The following is a 15,715-nucleotide window of genomic DNA, read 5'->3' on the forward strand; positions in this document are numbered from 1 at the left end:
AAGGTGCCTTCGCTGTGGCTCCCAACTTATCTATCTATCTACCTTTCCACATATTCTCCACATTGTGTGTATGTGTATGTATATTATATATACATGAGCCCCGATGGCGAAGTGTGTTAAAGCACTGAGCTGCTGAACTTGCAGACCGAAAGGTCCCAGGTTCAAATCCCAGGAGCAGAGTGAGTGCCCGCTGTTAGCTCCAGCTTCTGCCAACCTAGCAGCTTGAAAACATGCCAATGTGAGTAGATCAATAGGTACCGCTCTGGCGGGAAGGTAATGGCACTCCATGTAGTCATGCCGGCCACATGACCTTGGAGGTGTCTATGGACAACACTGGCTCTTGGGCTTAGAAATGGAGATGAGCACCAACCCCCAGAGTCAGACATGACTGAACTTAACGTCAAGGGATACCTTTACCTTTACCTATACACACACACACACACACACATTATGCAGGGACTATATACACAGTATATATCACACACACACCAATTTAACAAAGTTTCAGCCACAAAAACAAAGTTTCTGAAGTAGAACAATGACTTTCACAGTAAAGACAACCCAATTTAACAGGAAATAAGACTTTCAAAGCAGGAACAGATTTCTGCAATTATTAAAAAATGGTTTATTATAAAAGCTATGAAAATTCGCCAAAAATCAGAGGATAAGGGAAACGTTCCAAATTTTGGTGAGCTATCAGTGTTAAATGTGTTCTACCACTGTACCAAGTTTGAAGAAGATCACTCAAAAAATGAGGGTGGGAGAGTCCTGTAAAGTCCTCTCCCTCTGTGCTGTTTTTGGGAATTGCGCATGCGCGTCCGCCATTAACGAATTAATTTAGAAAATAACGAATTTTCGTTAATTTCGAATTTTTTGGGGGGCAAAATTCGGAAATACCATCAGAAACGAAAAGCTGCCCCCCTCTAGTTTTGAAACGAGTTTAGAATCAAATTTTTCGTGGATCGATCAAGCCTACTGTACACTGCCAGAAAATAGTACATTCTGAAACATCAATCAACAACTCTAGGAGACCATTTTGCTTTCCCAGGTGCACAAATTTACAAATCAAATTATCCAAATCAATAACCATCAGTGCCAACATTTTCTACATACATCAAACCTACCGACTACTGGTTGCATTATTCTGACTGTTAAATTCCATTTGGCGGATTTTGCATAGATTTTCACAGTGTAATTTGCATCCTGATGCAGCTCCAAACACACCTTTACAGCCTTATCAGTTGCAGGAGGGACAATCAACATATCTGTTGTTTTATCTGACCCAGTCCCCAGAGTCCACATAGTAAGCTACAAAGGAAATAGAAAGTAAGTTTTCAAAGTAAGACTTCAGATGATATTTACAATTTAAATCAGTTTGATAATCCTTGGAGAATTTGGGAGATTATAGTTCTGCAAGATGGAAATATGGGATGCTTAATAAAGAACAGCCAACAACCTCATCCTGTGGGTTTGCAGCATTTGTAGTGGATGAGTGGCTAATATGCCATTCCCCAAAACAGATTTGGAACTCATGTAGAATAGACCTTAAATAGGGAACACTTTGGTTTCTAGATGTTTTAGACTACGAATCTCATAATCACTTGCTACTGTCATGCTGGATGGGGCAGGTGGAAATTTTAGGCCAGTGGTTCTCAACCTGAGGTCCCCAAATGTTTTTGGCCTACAACTCCCAGAAATCCCTGCCAGTTTACCAGCTGTTAGGATTTCTAGGAGTTGAAGACCAAAAACATCTGGGGACCCCAGGTTGAGAACTACTGTTCTAGGCCAATACCCATGCTCTTCACTCCTAGCATAGATATACAGTAGCCTCAGAATTCCTTGAGAGGGAAAAATACTTCTAATATATCAAATCTGTAATAATGATAGGCTTCCAAGAGCTTACCAGAATTACATAAATTGTGTTTTGACTGTATGACTCCCTGCACTGCACTGTTTAGGAGAAATCTTGGCCATTCAAGTTAGGACATTTTCCTAGACATTATATTTCATATTTTAAAAGATATTTGCATATTCCCTTGTGCATAGAGCCATCTGCTGGTCTCCGTAAGAAAGCCAGGGAACTGTTTCTGATATAAAAGACCTTACACACCTGATAGGTTTCATTCACTCCCCCATTTCCATAATGCCTCTTCCATGACAAACAAGAGCCATTGACTTTAACGTCAGCAAATGCCTGGACTTCTGCAAAAACAACAACAAAGAGAGACACAGATTTTTCCCCAGATGTACTCAGAATTATACAACCGCAAGAATGGAAAAGAAATAATACATAGGTTTAAGCTGGTTATGGGGCTACACAACCTTACTGGATACTACAGGTCTGTCAATGCCCCCAAACTGCTAGCCATATAGAGCTGGTTTTTCCCATATTTATGGGCTCGTCCCTGTTGCTCCTTTCAGGTCCAGGAAAGATCATTTTAAAGACAGAAAATTACTAGAAATCATTTCCCGTTTTTTTCTTTTTAAAAGCCCCTCCTGGATCTAGAATGGCTGGAAGAGAGAACCAAAACTGTGGCCTTCAGAGTGTTTGGGGGCATTCATGCAAATACAGGTACAGTAGAGTCTTGTTTATCCAACATTCGCTTATCCCGGATCCACAGCTGTTTCTCTACGAAGCAATGCACAGCAGGCCAACACGCCCAACAACAACACAAGTGCAGCCACACTCCCAAACTAGTGGCGGATTTGTTGTAAAACATGACATTTGGGTGCTTAATTTGTAAAATCATAACATAATTTGACATTCAATGGGTTTTCCTTAATCCCTCCTTATTATCCAACATTTTCGCTTATACAACGTTCTAACGGCCCATTTATGTTGGATAAGTAAGACTACTGTATTTAAAAAATGTTTTAAAAAATCACATAAAAATCCTATACACTCCTGGTTCTGAGCATTTCAGATAAGAGATATACAACCTGTATCTTGGTTTGCGGGCCAAAAATAAATAATGATATAAAATCAATCTTTTTGCATAACACTCAATATATTTTGTGCAAATTGTTCATTTCGTCCAAAATTAGAACAGTATAAGGCTTTTTTTTTGCAAAAAAAAAATAATTAAGTGCCTCCGGTGGTACAGCAGATTAAACCACTGAGCTGCTGAATTTGCTGACCGAAAGGTCGGCAGTTCAGATCCGGGGAGTGGGGTGACCTCCCGCTGTTAGCCCCAGCTTCTGCCAACCTAGCAGTTTGAAAACATGCAAATGTGAGTAGATCAATAGGTATCACTCTGGCAGGAAAGTAATGATGCTCCATACAGTCATGCTGGTCACATGACCTTGGAGGTGTCTATGGACAAAGCCGGCTCTTCAGCTAAGAAATGGAAATGAACACCAACCCCCAGAGTCGGACACAATTACGTTTAATGTCAGGGGAAAACCTTTACCTTTATCTAAAAGTAAGAAAAATCAATGAGAAACCTGTCAAAACTCTTGTGATCTTATCCATTAGGTAAGGAATATCTGAAAATATTTAATCCTGCATTCAACAATAAAACAGCCATAGATGTGTATGGATGCAGCAGGACCTCTCCATTTGCGGGTTTTACTTTTGCAATTTGATTAATATGCTCTCTCTAGGAATCTCTACATTTTCCAGTACAACTCAATTGCCAATTTCTGCCAGAAGTTAGCCAAAGAAATGTATTGGAGGATTATAGATTTTTAGAGATAACACTTCTCAGGCATCTGTAGGTCCTCCAGTGCAATTCAATGATCAGAGCCCATAGAGGTTGACCTTAGAGTTGTGCCAAGGAATCTAAAGATTCCTAGAGAGGTGTGCTCTCATGTCAAAAAAGGATTTTTAATTCATGTTTTATCCCCTTTCATAGTGGTAATAACTACAATGAATATCAAGACCTTTTACTATTATTACTACTACTACAACTAAGGCTGCTGTTGTCATTAAGTGCCGCCGAGTCGACTTCAACTTATTATGACTCCATGAATGAAAGACCTCCAGGTTACCATATTACCAACGGTCCCAAAACTATTGTCTCCAAGCATATTTATTATAATTTCTAACCAATGGTAAAACATACTATTTCAGGAGGCAAAGGGAGATTCCAGATGGGCTCAGATGAACACCCACAGAACCAGCTCCTATTCATGCTTCACCCATCTCAGCTTCCCCTTGAATGGAACCAAAAGGGGTTGTTCTTCTGTGCATACACTAAAACAGGGGTCCTCAAACTGTCTAGGCCAGTGGTTCTCAAACTGGGGTCCCCAGATCTTTTTGGTCTACAACTCCTAGAAATCCCAGCCAGTTTATCAGCTGTTAGGATTTCTGGGAGTTGAAGGCCAAAAACATTTGGGGACCCCAAGTTGAGAAACACTGGTCTAGGCCGAGGGCTGGTTAATGATACCTCAGACTGTTAGCGGGGCCGGACTATCGTTTAAAAAAACATGAACGAATTACTATATAAACTGCACATATCTTGTTTGTAATGCAAAAAAGTGAAAGAACAATACAATATTTAAAGTAAATATGATTTTAACCAACATAAACTTACCAGTATTTCAATGGGAAGTGTAGGCCTGCTTTTGGCTGATGGAACAATCAATTGGGACTGTTGTTGCTGTGGGGGCCTTCAAGTCATTTCAGATTTAGAGTAATCCTAAAACTAAAGTTTAGGTAAAGGTTTTCCTTGGGGGTTGGTGCTCATCTCTATTTCTAAGCCGAAGAACCGGCGTTGTCCGTAGACACCTCCAAGGTCATGTGGCCGGCATGACTGCATGGAGCGCCGTTACCTTCCCGCCGGAGTGGTACCTATTGATCTACTCACACTGGCATGTTTTCGAACTGCTAGGTTGGCAGAAGTTTAGCTAACTGCGGGCACTCACTCCGCTCCTGGGATTTGAACCTGGGACCTTTCGGTCTGCAAGTTCAGCAGCTCAGTGCTTTAACACACTTTGCCACTGGGGCTCCAAAAAAAAACTAAAGTTTAGGGCTGGGTAAATGACCTTGGTGGGCCACATTTGGCCCACGGGCCTTAGGTTAGGGACCCTGCACTAAATGGTCCCTGTATTCGTACGAAGAACCCCAAAAATGTGCACAGAACTGCTTTTCCAGCAGAAACAACCCTATATCCCAAAGGTATGAGGTCTACGCCTTGCCAAATTGCCCAACATATGGCTTCAGTTATCAAATATAGTATTGCCACGCACATGCTGTTTAGGAATACGGCCACTGGATGGCACTGTTGTTCTTTGCCATGAAGATCTTAACATGACTGTAAACATGTCAACACAGGTTTCTTATGGAGTGAGCTTTGGTGGATGAAAGCCTTCCTCTGGTCCTGAGTTAAGGAAGAGGATGGTTTGCTAAGACAAAATCGAAGACCTGGGATGTTAAATGGGGATAGAGTTAAATAGCTCTATGAAGAAATGAAGTCTGGATTATAAGGGGACACAGAAAAAAGAATAGGGAGCAACAGAGGACAGCACGTAGAAATGGAAAGCAATGGCGACAGGAACAAAATACAAAAATATAAAAGAAAAAGAGCACAACACAAGGGAAGACAGGATAAGGCAGGAACATGAAAGATAAAGGAATTTAGAAAGGGAAATCACTATGTAGAAGACATGTTTAACATGGAATTTCAAGAAGATTAGATAAAATTACTTAAATTAAATTATTTTAAAATTTTAAATTGTTAAAAAACACCTAAACACCTAGTTTCTCTCTTTTTAAAACAGGCTTGGTAAATGTGATATAATCTGGATAACAAATATGCTACCTAATAGAATTAATCCCTGAATTAAATTTCTGTCTCAACCAGATATACAAAGCTTTAAAAGTCTTTTCTATAAGACTCTGTCTGATCATTTATCACATGTCAAAATCAAGACTTTTTTTTTTAAAAAAACACAAACATCTTGTTTTCAGCAGATGAAAATGAACTGCTCTAGTAAACCCAGTTACAAGTTAAGTATCCCATATCCAAAATGTGCAGGACCAGAGGTGTTTGGGATTTTAGTTGGGGTTTTTTTTTTTTTGGAATATCTTTGTTCTCATATACATAATGGAATTTCTTAAAAGATATTCACAACATTCATTTATTGGGTTGCTGTGAGTTTTCCAGGCTGTATGGCCATGTTCCAGGAGCATTCTCTCCTGATGTTTCACCTACATCTATGGCAGGAATCCTCTGTGGTTGTGAGGTCTGTTTCCAGCCCAGAAACAATCAGGGCCAGCTAACAACTCCCAGCAAAGGATTCTCCCAGGCAAGAAGCAGCCATGCTTTGAAGCTGCAAGGCCATTCAATGCTAATCAAGGTGGCCAATTGCAACATTCACACTTGCCTCCAACAGACAAGAGTTCTTTCTCCCACCCTGGACATTCCAAAGATATATAAACCTCACTTGCCTAGTTTCCAATATACCTCACAACCTCTGAGGATGCCTGCCATAGATGTGGGCGAAACGTCACGAGAGAATGCTTCTGGAACATGGCCATACAGCCCAGAAAACCATGAAAGCCTCCAACAACACAACATTAATTTATTTTTCACATACGCTTAGACTGAAGGTAGTTTAAGGTCACATTTTAATAATTGTGTGCATGAAACAAAGTCTGTGTCGACTGAGCTAGCAGAAAGCAAAGATGTCACTATCTCAGCCATCCATGTATACCTTTTTGCATTTTGGAGTATTTCAGATCCCAGGGAGAAGGGTCACTTAGGAGACTCTGCATCAACTGAGTAAGTAACAGGTATTAAAAGGGAACTGGTTTGGGAATTGGGGGGGGGGGGGGGAGAGATCCAGCAGAGATTCTGCCATTGGTTAATACTCAAACTGGACCTGTTTTTCATGACAGCCTAGAATCCAAAAAGAAAGAGGGAAACCCATCCAGTTTGATGGAGAGACACATCCTTAAGCTCTTTTCTTAGGCACAAAGCTTGGCTGCAAACAAGGACTCCTTGGAAGTGCATGGAATACAAAACCTGGATCTTAAAGAACTCCCCCAGCCTGGACATGTTGCTACAAGCAAAACTATTTCTCACTCTGCGCTTCCTGCATACATTCTTGTGATCTCTGACCTGAGTTACTCATTTAAGACCCAAACTATTTATACCAGATTTCTCCGCTTGAATGCTTCAGAAATGCCGATGATGCTCAGCCTTGGCTAGTTGACAGCATACATTTTTTACACCTCCCTCCACTTGGCACTTCAGATGTCCCAGTAACAATTTTGCATTCCTAAAATACAGTGCGTATTTGCCTTCATCTGCCTTCATCAGGCTGAGTGCCTAATGTTTGCACAGAACTGAAGTCAACACAGGACCACAGGGGTCATCCAGTTCAATCCACCACACAAACATCCCTAACAAATGGCTATCCAGACTACCATTACTGCATTAATCTAGACCACAGCTTCTTAAATGGTGAGTCCCGTCACCAAATGGAGCCCCCTTGGCTCAATATTGGAGTCACAAAAAATTTGGCAACAATAAAAGGTTTTATCGAAGGCTTTTATCGCCGGAATTACTGGGTTGCTGTGACTTTTCTGGGCTGTATGACCATGTTCCAGAAGCATTCTCTCCTGACGTTTCACCTACATATATGGCAGGCATTCTCAGAGGTTGTGAGGTCCTCACAACCTCTAAGGATGCCTGCCACAGATGTGGGGAAAACATCAGGAGAGAATGCTTCTGGAACATGGCCATACAGCCCGGAAGACTTGTAGCAACCCAATAAAAGGTTTCTAAAGTCCACCCATTTATACAAATCTGTAAGCAGCAACTTGGGAGTATTTGCAGTGGACTCTGCAGAAAATGCTTCAGTTGCGCTCCACAAAAAAAGAAAATTGGCCTTAGCAAGCCTTTAACAAGCTGATTTATTATCATTAATGTTTGATTATTTTACCTATTTTACATACTTATATACCTGGAATAACATACAAAAAATTCAGGCAAAAAGGGGTTGTGAGTGGGGAAAAAAATTAAAAAATCCTGATCTAGAAAGAGCTGGGAACATTTACTACCCAAACTTAAAAACAGATAGTGGATTATTTGCTTTGATAATCTGGGTTATATGGCAGTGTAGATCCAGCCCATGATAACCATATCTAAGAAACTAGAGCTGATGCAGTAGATCCAATGCAGTTTGCTGAATCAGAATCTCAACTCCAGGAACGGCTAAAAACCAAGACATCTAGATTTTTTTTAATTGGGCTATGTAATCTATTTTTTCAACTTTCAGAGGGGAACACTCTAATTGTCTCACCCATAGAATTCAAACAAATCACTTCCTTTAGTATTTAATCAGCAAATTTCTTCCAAGTGAATACTGGACTCAATATACCCACCAAGCAACAATTCACATTGTCATGTCATGTTATAAAGATGAACAGTATCACAAAGAGAAGGGAAGAAAGAGGGAAAACAACAAAGCTTTTTGCTTTGAAATGGTTTCTGTTGTTATATCAGTGGTCCTTTAACACAGACTACTGTCTGAAATGATCTGGTCAGTAATAAAGTTTTTTTCCTTCCCTGATGTTGCTTTCTCTCCACGCCATTATTTTGAAAACACTGTTTTTTATCTTGCCCAAAGCACAGATGTTGATGCAATCATCATGTACTCACTTTCACATCTTAGATCCAAGGTTTCCCATGTTCCATTTTTGGTGCAGAGCGAATGGCTCTTTATTCCTTTGGGGTAGAAACCCTTTCGACATTTATATTCTGCAACACTTTGCAGCCGAGACACTCCATTCCATATCAGGTCTGAGTCAGATATTACAGGCGGTGGCCCACAGGTTATTTCTAAACGGCATCAAAAACAATATTAACCCAGAAGCAACAGTATAAATAAATGAACCATGGGCTCATTGTAAAATGGAAGAGTATGTATGCAATCAGAAACCACTCATGATTCCAAACAGTAAACTACCCATAGCCTTACCAATATTTTAATGGGAAAAGTGGGCTTGCTTTTGGATGAGATAGTAAAATTAATTAGGATTGTTGTTACTGTGTGCCTTCAAGTCATTTCAGACTTAAGGCGACCCTAAATCTAAAATTTAGGCTGTGGGCCGGGTAAATGACTTTTGTTTTGTTTGTTAGCCCAAGAGCATTCCCCATTTTTCCTAACTTAAGTTAAACCAGGATAACTGGGCATCCAGATTCAATTGCTGATCAAAAGTGGGCTATAGGGCCATTGTGGACAACCCTTAGTGGTTTGCTAAATTCTTGGGCTAATTGCCACTACAGATGAGCTTTGAGATGCAGCTATTAGGACAGATTATGATGGTGATGATGATACTTTATTTTTATCCCACTCTATCTCTCCAGGGGGACTCAGGGCGGTTTACAACAAAAAATTGACAAACATTCAATGGCAGCATAACATAACAAGACAAATCAAATCATAGATGCGATGAAAAACGTCAAATAGGGATGTTCTTTCCACATTATAAGAGTTTAGCCCCAGAATTTTAGTTACTAATGAAGTTTACTAAAATGATTTTGTATTAATTTCCAACATATAACATGGGAATCCTCAAGAGTTTGGTTTTTTTTTTTTTTTTGGCAGAAAAGTGAATTATTTCAGTCGTTTGCATTAGCATTTTAGCAAAATACAATATATCATATATTTACCTTTGCATTCAAAAGAGATGTTTTCCCACTTCTGAGATACAGTGCACTGTGAAAAATTGCGCTCACCAAGATATCGAAACCCTTCCCTGCATTGATAGTATATTGTGCTTCCTAAGGTGGTGGCGAAGTCCCAGATAATGTCAGCGTTTTGAACCTGTGGTGGCTTCCCACAGCTTATTTCTTATAGGACAGAAAAGGAAAAACAACACCATCAGCATGTAAACACGCATCACATACAAACTGCAGAGAAGCTGTTATCTACATTAGACTACGTGCAAATATCATAGAAGCTGACATCTATTCATACAATGGAGTTTCCCCTTTCTCTTCCAGTCCTTGCAGTGACCCAAATGTGCTCTGAAGGGCTCTTCAACCTCTTGGAGGAGATCAGAGATATCTAAGGAGTGGCAAGGAGAATCTGTATAGCAAGTCACAGCCCCATGAAATTTGTGCAATTCCTAAACATTAAGCAACTGGCAAGAGACCCATCGATACTATACAACGCGAGCATGCACACAAAACAGAGAAGAGACATGCCACAAAAGGAAGAAAACACACACACCAACAAACAAAAACCTGATACACACATCAAATGGCAATTCACACATACAGAGCTCATCCTCCTTCCCTATAACACTATGTAACAAAATTTGAAAAATGTTCTGTTCCTGGTTTGAAAGTGTTATTTCCTGTTTAATTGTGCGGTACTTACTTTGAAAGTAGTTGTTATACTCCAGAAACTTCATTTATGTGACTGCCACAAACTATGCTAGTGGTTGAGACACTATGAGATATTCATTGAAAAACTTATAGGATGTCCCGCAAAAACAAAGTTTTTACCGTTTCATAAACTTTTTCCATGTTTTTATGATAGAACCAATTAGGAAATGACATTTATAACCCAGGAACAAAAATTGTGTTATGTAGTGTTGTTGTTTGCTGTGTTGGTTTGTTTTGTGTTATTCAAAATCACTTAAGACTACCAGCTGTTAGGAATTGTGGGAGTTGAAGCCCATTTATAAGCCAGGAACAAAAATTGTGTTACATAGTGTAATGCAAGAAGCAGCGTTATTTCCCCACAAACTATTACAGGAACTTCATCTGCGATTTCTGGTAGATTTTCAAAGATGCTCTCACTTAATATAAAATCTACAAATGATGACTATCATGGAAACAGCTGTAGCAATGAGCAAATCTTTTAAAGTGTTATTTCCTTTACCTTTGCACACAATATCAGCTCCTTCCCATTGACCTCTGGCATTGCAAACTGAAGTCTGGATTCCACTTTCGATGCCATAACCAGGCTGACACATATACGTGACTCTGTTTCCGTAAGTCGTTTTATTGAGAGGCTCTGAATATGCCTTCGGAAAAGAAGGTGGCATTCCACAATCCACCTCTGAAGACGAGAGTAAAAGGAAAGAAAAGTCAACATGCGAAGAACCTAAATAGAGTCCCAATGGATAAGACCAAAAACATATCATGAATAACAGCCTGATGATACTTTCAACAATGATAATAATAAAAATGAGGAGGAGAAATACCAAAGTTCAGTTCTCTGAAGGTCATATTTAACTGAATTAATTTGAAACTTTTGCCAAATCTGCAAATCCTGATAAAACTTAAGGAATTACAGGTATACAATTGCATTACATTTCTTGACATTTTCATTATTTTTTCCTTTGTGAAGGATAAGCCAATCTGCCAGAAAAGAGTTTGAGAAGCTTGTAAAACTACAAGAACTGGTTCTGCCAAATACTACACAGCTATGCAAAATATTCTAAGTGGTTTTCTTTACATCTCCACATGTAAAAGAGACTAAAGTGGTATTATTTCTTTCGTTCTCCCCTACTCAAGAGCAACTCTCACCTTTGCATGAAGCCGCTGATGAAACTGAGTGAAATGGCTCAGATCCATTTTCTACTTGGTATCCCTCTATGCAATAGCACTCGTAGCTTCCCACAGTATTCACACACTTTCCTCCAGGACCACAGATGTCCAAAACTTCACACTCATCAATATCTAGAAAGTGCAATACAAATGGTTTGATTCATTACACTATATAACACATTTTTTGTTCCTGGGTTAGAAATGTCATTTCCAACAATTTTTTAATTGTGTCAGAAGCAACTTGAGAACATACTGCACGTCGCTTCTGGTGTGAGAGAATTGGCCGTTTACAGAAACGTTGCCCAGGAGACACCTGAATGTGTTACTGGGAGGCTTCTCTCATGTCCCCTCAAGCTAGAGCTGACGGACAGGAGCTCACCCCATCTAGTGGATTCGAACCAGCAACCTTCAGGTTAGCAGTTCACAAGAGTTTAACCTATTATGCCACCACGGCTCCTATTTATGTGTGTGTATCAATTTAGACATGTATGTATCATGCTCAAGGAGGGCACAGTATGTGCATTAAACGTGAGAAACAGCTTACAGATATAAACTAAAGCTGGCCGTAACATATGCTTTTCTGATCCTGGCAGTTGCAGTACTTACCTATACAATTTGTGCCATCATTGGGAATAAATATCTTGTTTTTACTAGAAGCCTGGAAACCCTCAAGGCAAACACAGTAAAAGCTTCCATATGTATTGTGGCACGAAGTATGGTTGCCACAAATCTTCTCCGTCCCAATTTGGCATTCATCTTTGTCTGACAAAAACATTCAATGTGACAGCATGTTACACACGGACAATGAGGGGCCAATAAAAATATATATTCTCCATCAATATTATTTTCTAATTAAGAGAGGATTATGGTTAGAATACTGTTCGTTATAGAGCTTCACCATAATTAAGCTAGTGAGCTATTATATTCTACCAGTGTGGAAAGGGATTATAGACTCATGGAGTTGGAAGAGATCAAAAGGGTTATCCAGTCCAACCCCATTCTTCCATGCAGGAGCACACAATCAAAGCAAACCCAACAGATGGCCATCCATCCTCTACTTAAAAACCTCCAGAGAAGCAAATCCCACCACCCTTAGAGGCAGCCTATTCCACTGCTGAACAATTCTTACTACAGTATCAGGAAGTTCTTCCTAATGTTTAGGCGGAATCACATATAGTTTACTTACCTTGACAGTATGTTCTTCCGTTGCCCACAAATCCATAATTACAAATACAGACATTTTTGCCCTCCTTTTGCTGGCACGTGGCATTTGCATGGCAAGTAGCACACACATCAGAGAGAAACTCTACAAAAATGGCAGAATTATACATTAGAAGATTAGGAGATGACTTTGAAAGTATACTGGGCAGCTAGCAATATACAAAGGTTTGTTCTCCAAATGAATCACATTCAAGAAGATCCACACATCACGGCTGGCGAGTCCCAGAAAGCAGTAGACATGCTGAGAATTGTGACACTAACAATACATGTGTGGCTAGCTACCTCTCAACCCTGGAATCACAGGACCAAAGCAGGGAGAATAAGGCAATTATTTTTGGTCTCAGACAATGAGTATTAGAATGCCTCCACAGGGCCAGAATATAATAAACATTGATGGCCAGTCTGTGGTACAACCAATCAGAGTTTATGGTGTCCCTGTTCAGGAACAGCTCCAGATGAACAAGTTTAGGTATACCGGTTGAGCAGATCATATGTAGCAATCTAAGGCTCCTTCTTAGATTGATATAAAATCCAGATTATCTGCTTTGGACTGGATCATATTGTTACGATATGTAAGAAATCAGTTAATGTGTGTGTCAACTGCAAAATAAGATGCATGAAGCCATGTCTGGAGAGCTGTTAAGTCTGGGAGTTTTTGATGCTGTGTTACATAGTGCGATTATTTTCTGTGTTGGTTTGTTTTGTGTTATTCAAAATCACTTAAGATTACCGGCTGTTAGGAATTGTAGGAGTTAAAGTCCCAAACACTTGGAGGTCCCAAGTTTTCCCATGCCTCATCTACACCGTAGAATTGATGCAGTTTGACACCGCTTGATCTGCCATGGCTCAGTGCTATGGAAACCTAGGAATTGTAGGTTGGCGAGGGCCCACCACTCTTTGGCTGTCTGATAACCACGTAAGACTATAGCTCCCAGGATCCCAGTGTGAAAGCAGTGTCAACCCGCATCCACGCTACAATCTAGACCAGGGGTCCCCAAACTAAGGCCCGGGGGCCGGATGCGGCCCATCGAAGCTATTTATCCAGCCCCCACGGCACAAGGGCAGAAGGGGGTTGGACTAAACGACCCAAGGGGCCTCTTCTTCTCTTACAATTCTTCTTCTTATTATTATTATTATCATCATCATTATTATTATATTGTATGACACGGCAAACAAGATAGATATGCTGGATCTCGTATCACAAAATCACATTATTATTATTATTATTATTATTATTATTATTATTATTATTATTAACATTGAGGCTGGGTGGCCATCTGTCAGGGGTGCTTTGCTTTGTGCTTTTGGTGTACAAAGGCAGAAGGGGATTGGAATCAATGGCCCAAAGGGTCTCTTTCAATCCTCTTTATTATTATTATTATTATTATTATTATTATTATTATTATTATTGACATTGAGACTGGGAGGCCATCTGTCAAGGGTGCTTTGCTTGTGCTTTTGGTGCACAAAGGCAGAAGGGGATTGGACTCAATGGCCCAAAGGGTCTCTTCCAATCCTCTTTATTATTATTATTATTGACATTGAGACTGGGAGGCCATCTGTCAGGGGTGCTTTGCTTGTGCTTTGGGTGCACAAAGGCAGAAGGGGATTGGACTCAATGGCCCAAGGGGTCTCTTCCAACCCTCTTTTTTATTATTATTGTTGTTGTTTTTATTATTCTTCATTATTATTATTATTATTATTTTATTGTATGAAACAGCAAACAAGATAGATATGCTGGATTTCGTATAACAAAATCACAAGTCGAACAGTTCCCAAGTGTCTAGGACTGTGTGATGTATTTATTATTATGATTATTATTAACATTGAGGCTGGCTTGTGCTTTCAGTGCACAAAAGCAGAAGGGGGTTGGACTAAATTGCCCAAAGGCTCTCTTCCAACCCTCATTATTATTATTATTATTATTATTATTATTATTATTATTATTATTATTATTATTATATTGCTTGGTGGCCAACTATAGTCCAGCCCTCCAACGGTCGGAAGGATCGTGAACTGGCCCCCTGTTTAAAAAGTTTGGGGACCCCTGATCTAGACGCACCTTGGGACTGCCCTTCTGGATGACTTCCTCTTTAAAGCTGCAGGAAGGGAGTGCAGCCTGGAGGTTGTTTATTACGGGAGTCACGCAGGCACTCTGCACATGAGCAGAGGGCCCTTTCCCACTCTCATTGAGCCTCATCATCTTGGGCGAAACTCTGGCAAGGGAATCGCTTTCTTTTCCCAAATTAAGGCAATCCCCAAGCCACCAATTGATTCCTTACCCGGCTCCTTCTCTTCTTCGGAGGCGCGGGAGAACACAAGCAGCGTCAGCAGGAGCCAAAGCCGACTGGCAGCGCCGCTCGGGCTCATGTTGTTTCCCCGCGTCCCGCTCCTCTTCGCGCCTGCACGCTGCCCCCAGCGCGTTCTTTCGCCCTGCGCACTGCAACTGGTGGGAAGTTTCTCAACTCACTCTCTGCATCACTGCAGTTGGCAGGGCTTAAACCTCCAGGGCTTAGTGCTGCAGAATCGTGGGGTTTTGTTGGGATGCATCAGCACCAAGAAAGGCTTAAGACCTTGCAAAACTACAACTCTCAGGATGCCGTAGTATTTTTGAACCTCATAATAATAACATTAATAATAATAATACTTTCATAATTGTGTGGTTTTCTGGCATTGTATATTTCTGCCGCTTCTGTGACTGTTCATTTGTGTTTTGATTTGGTAGCCCACTTGTCGAAGGATGTCCAGAATCGGCTGTTAGGAATTATGGGAGTTGAAGTCCAAAACACCCAGAGGGCTGAAGTTTGCTCATGCCAGATGTAAACGCACCAATAGCCATATTTTTAAAATTAAAGATATCAAAAGCACATTTATGGGGAGGGGACCTTTGCGATCTAAGGCCATTTAAAAAAAAAATCAAACACTAAACTCCTAGGAAAGTTGGGTTGCTGTGAGTTTTCCCGGTTGTATGGCCATGTCCC

General features: G+C 40.4%; 1 protein-coding gene across 5 annotated transcripts in view; it reads right to left on the minus strand.

Moving 5' to 3' along the window:
* The window catches only part of susd1 (sushi domain containing 1), a 63,880-nt gene extending 48,691 nt beyond the window's left edge, over positions 1 to 15,189 (minus strand). For 2 of the 5 annotated variants that reach the window (XM_062971844.1, XM_062971845.1), the window contains exons 1-9: positions 15,017 to 15,189; positions 12,700 to 12,819; positions 12,120 to 12,275; positions 11,493 to 11,645; positions 10,843 to 11,022; positions 9,624 to 9,803; positions 8,610 to 8,789; positions 2,111 to 2,202; positions 1,125 to 1,308 (exon numbers count right to left, since the gene is read on the minus strand). In XM_062971844.1, the coding sequence (XP_062827914.1) occupies positions 1,125 to 1,308; positions 2,111 to 2,202; positions 8,610 to 8,789; positions 9,624 to 9,803; positions 10,843 to 11,022; positions 11,493 to 11,645; positions 12,120 to 12,275; positions 12,700 to 12,819; positions 15,017 to 15,104 (1,333 nt within the window). In that variant the 5' untranslated portion in view covers positions 15,105 to 15,189. The remainder of the gene's footprint in view (positions 1 to 1,124; positions 1,309 to 2,110; positions 2,203 to 8,609; positions 8,790 to 9,623; positions 9,804 to 10,842; positions 11,023 to 11,492; positions 11,646 to 12,119; positions 12,276 to 12,699; positions 12,820 to 15,016) is intronic. The other 3 variants (XM_008103422.3, XM_008103423.3, XM_062971846.1) reach the window with 2 other exon arrangements.
* Positions 15,190 to 15,715: the final 526 nt, after the last annotated feature.

Source organism: Anolis carolinensis, chromosome 2 (assembly GCF_035594765.1).
Source record: "Anolis carolinensis isolate JA03-04 chromosome 2, rAnoCar3.1.pri, whole genome shotgun sequence".
Lineage (NCBI taxonomy): Eukaryota > Metazoa > Chordata > Lepidosauria > Squamata > Dactyloidae > Anolis > Anolis carolinensis.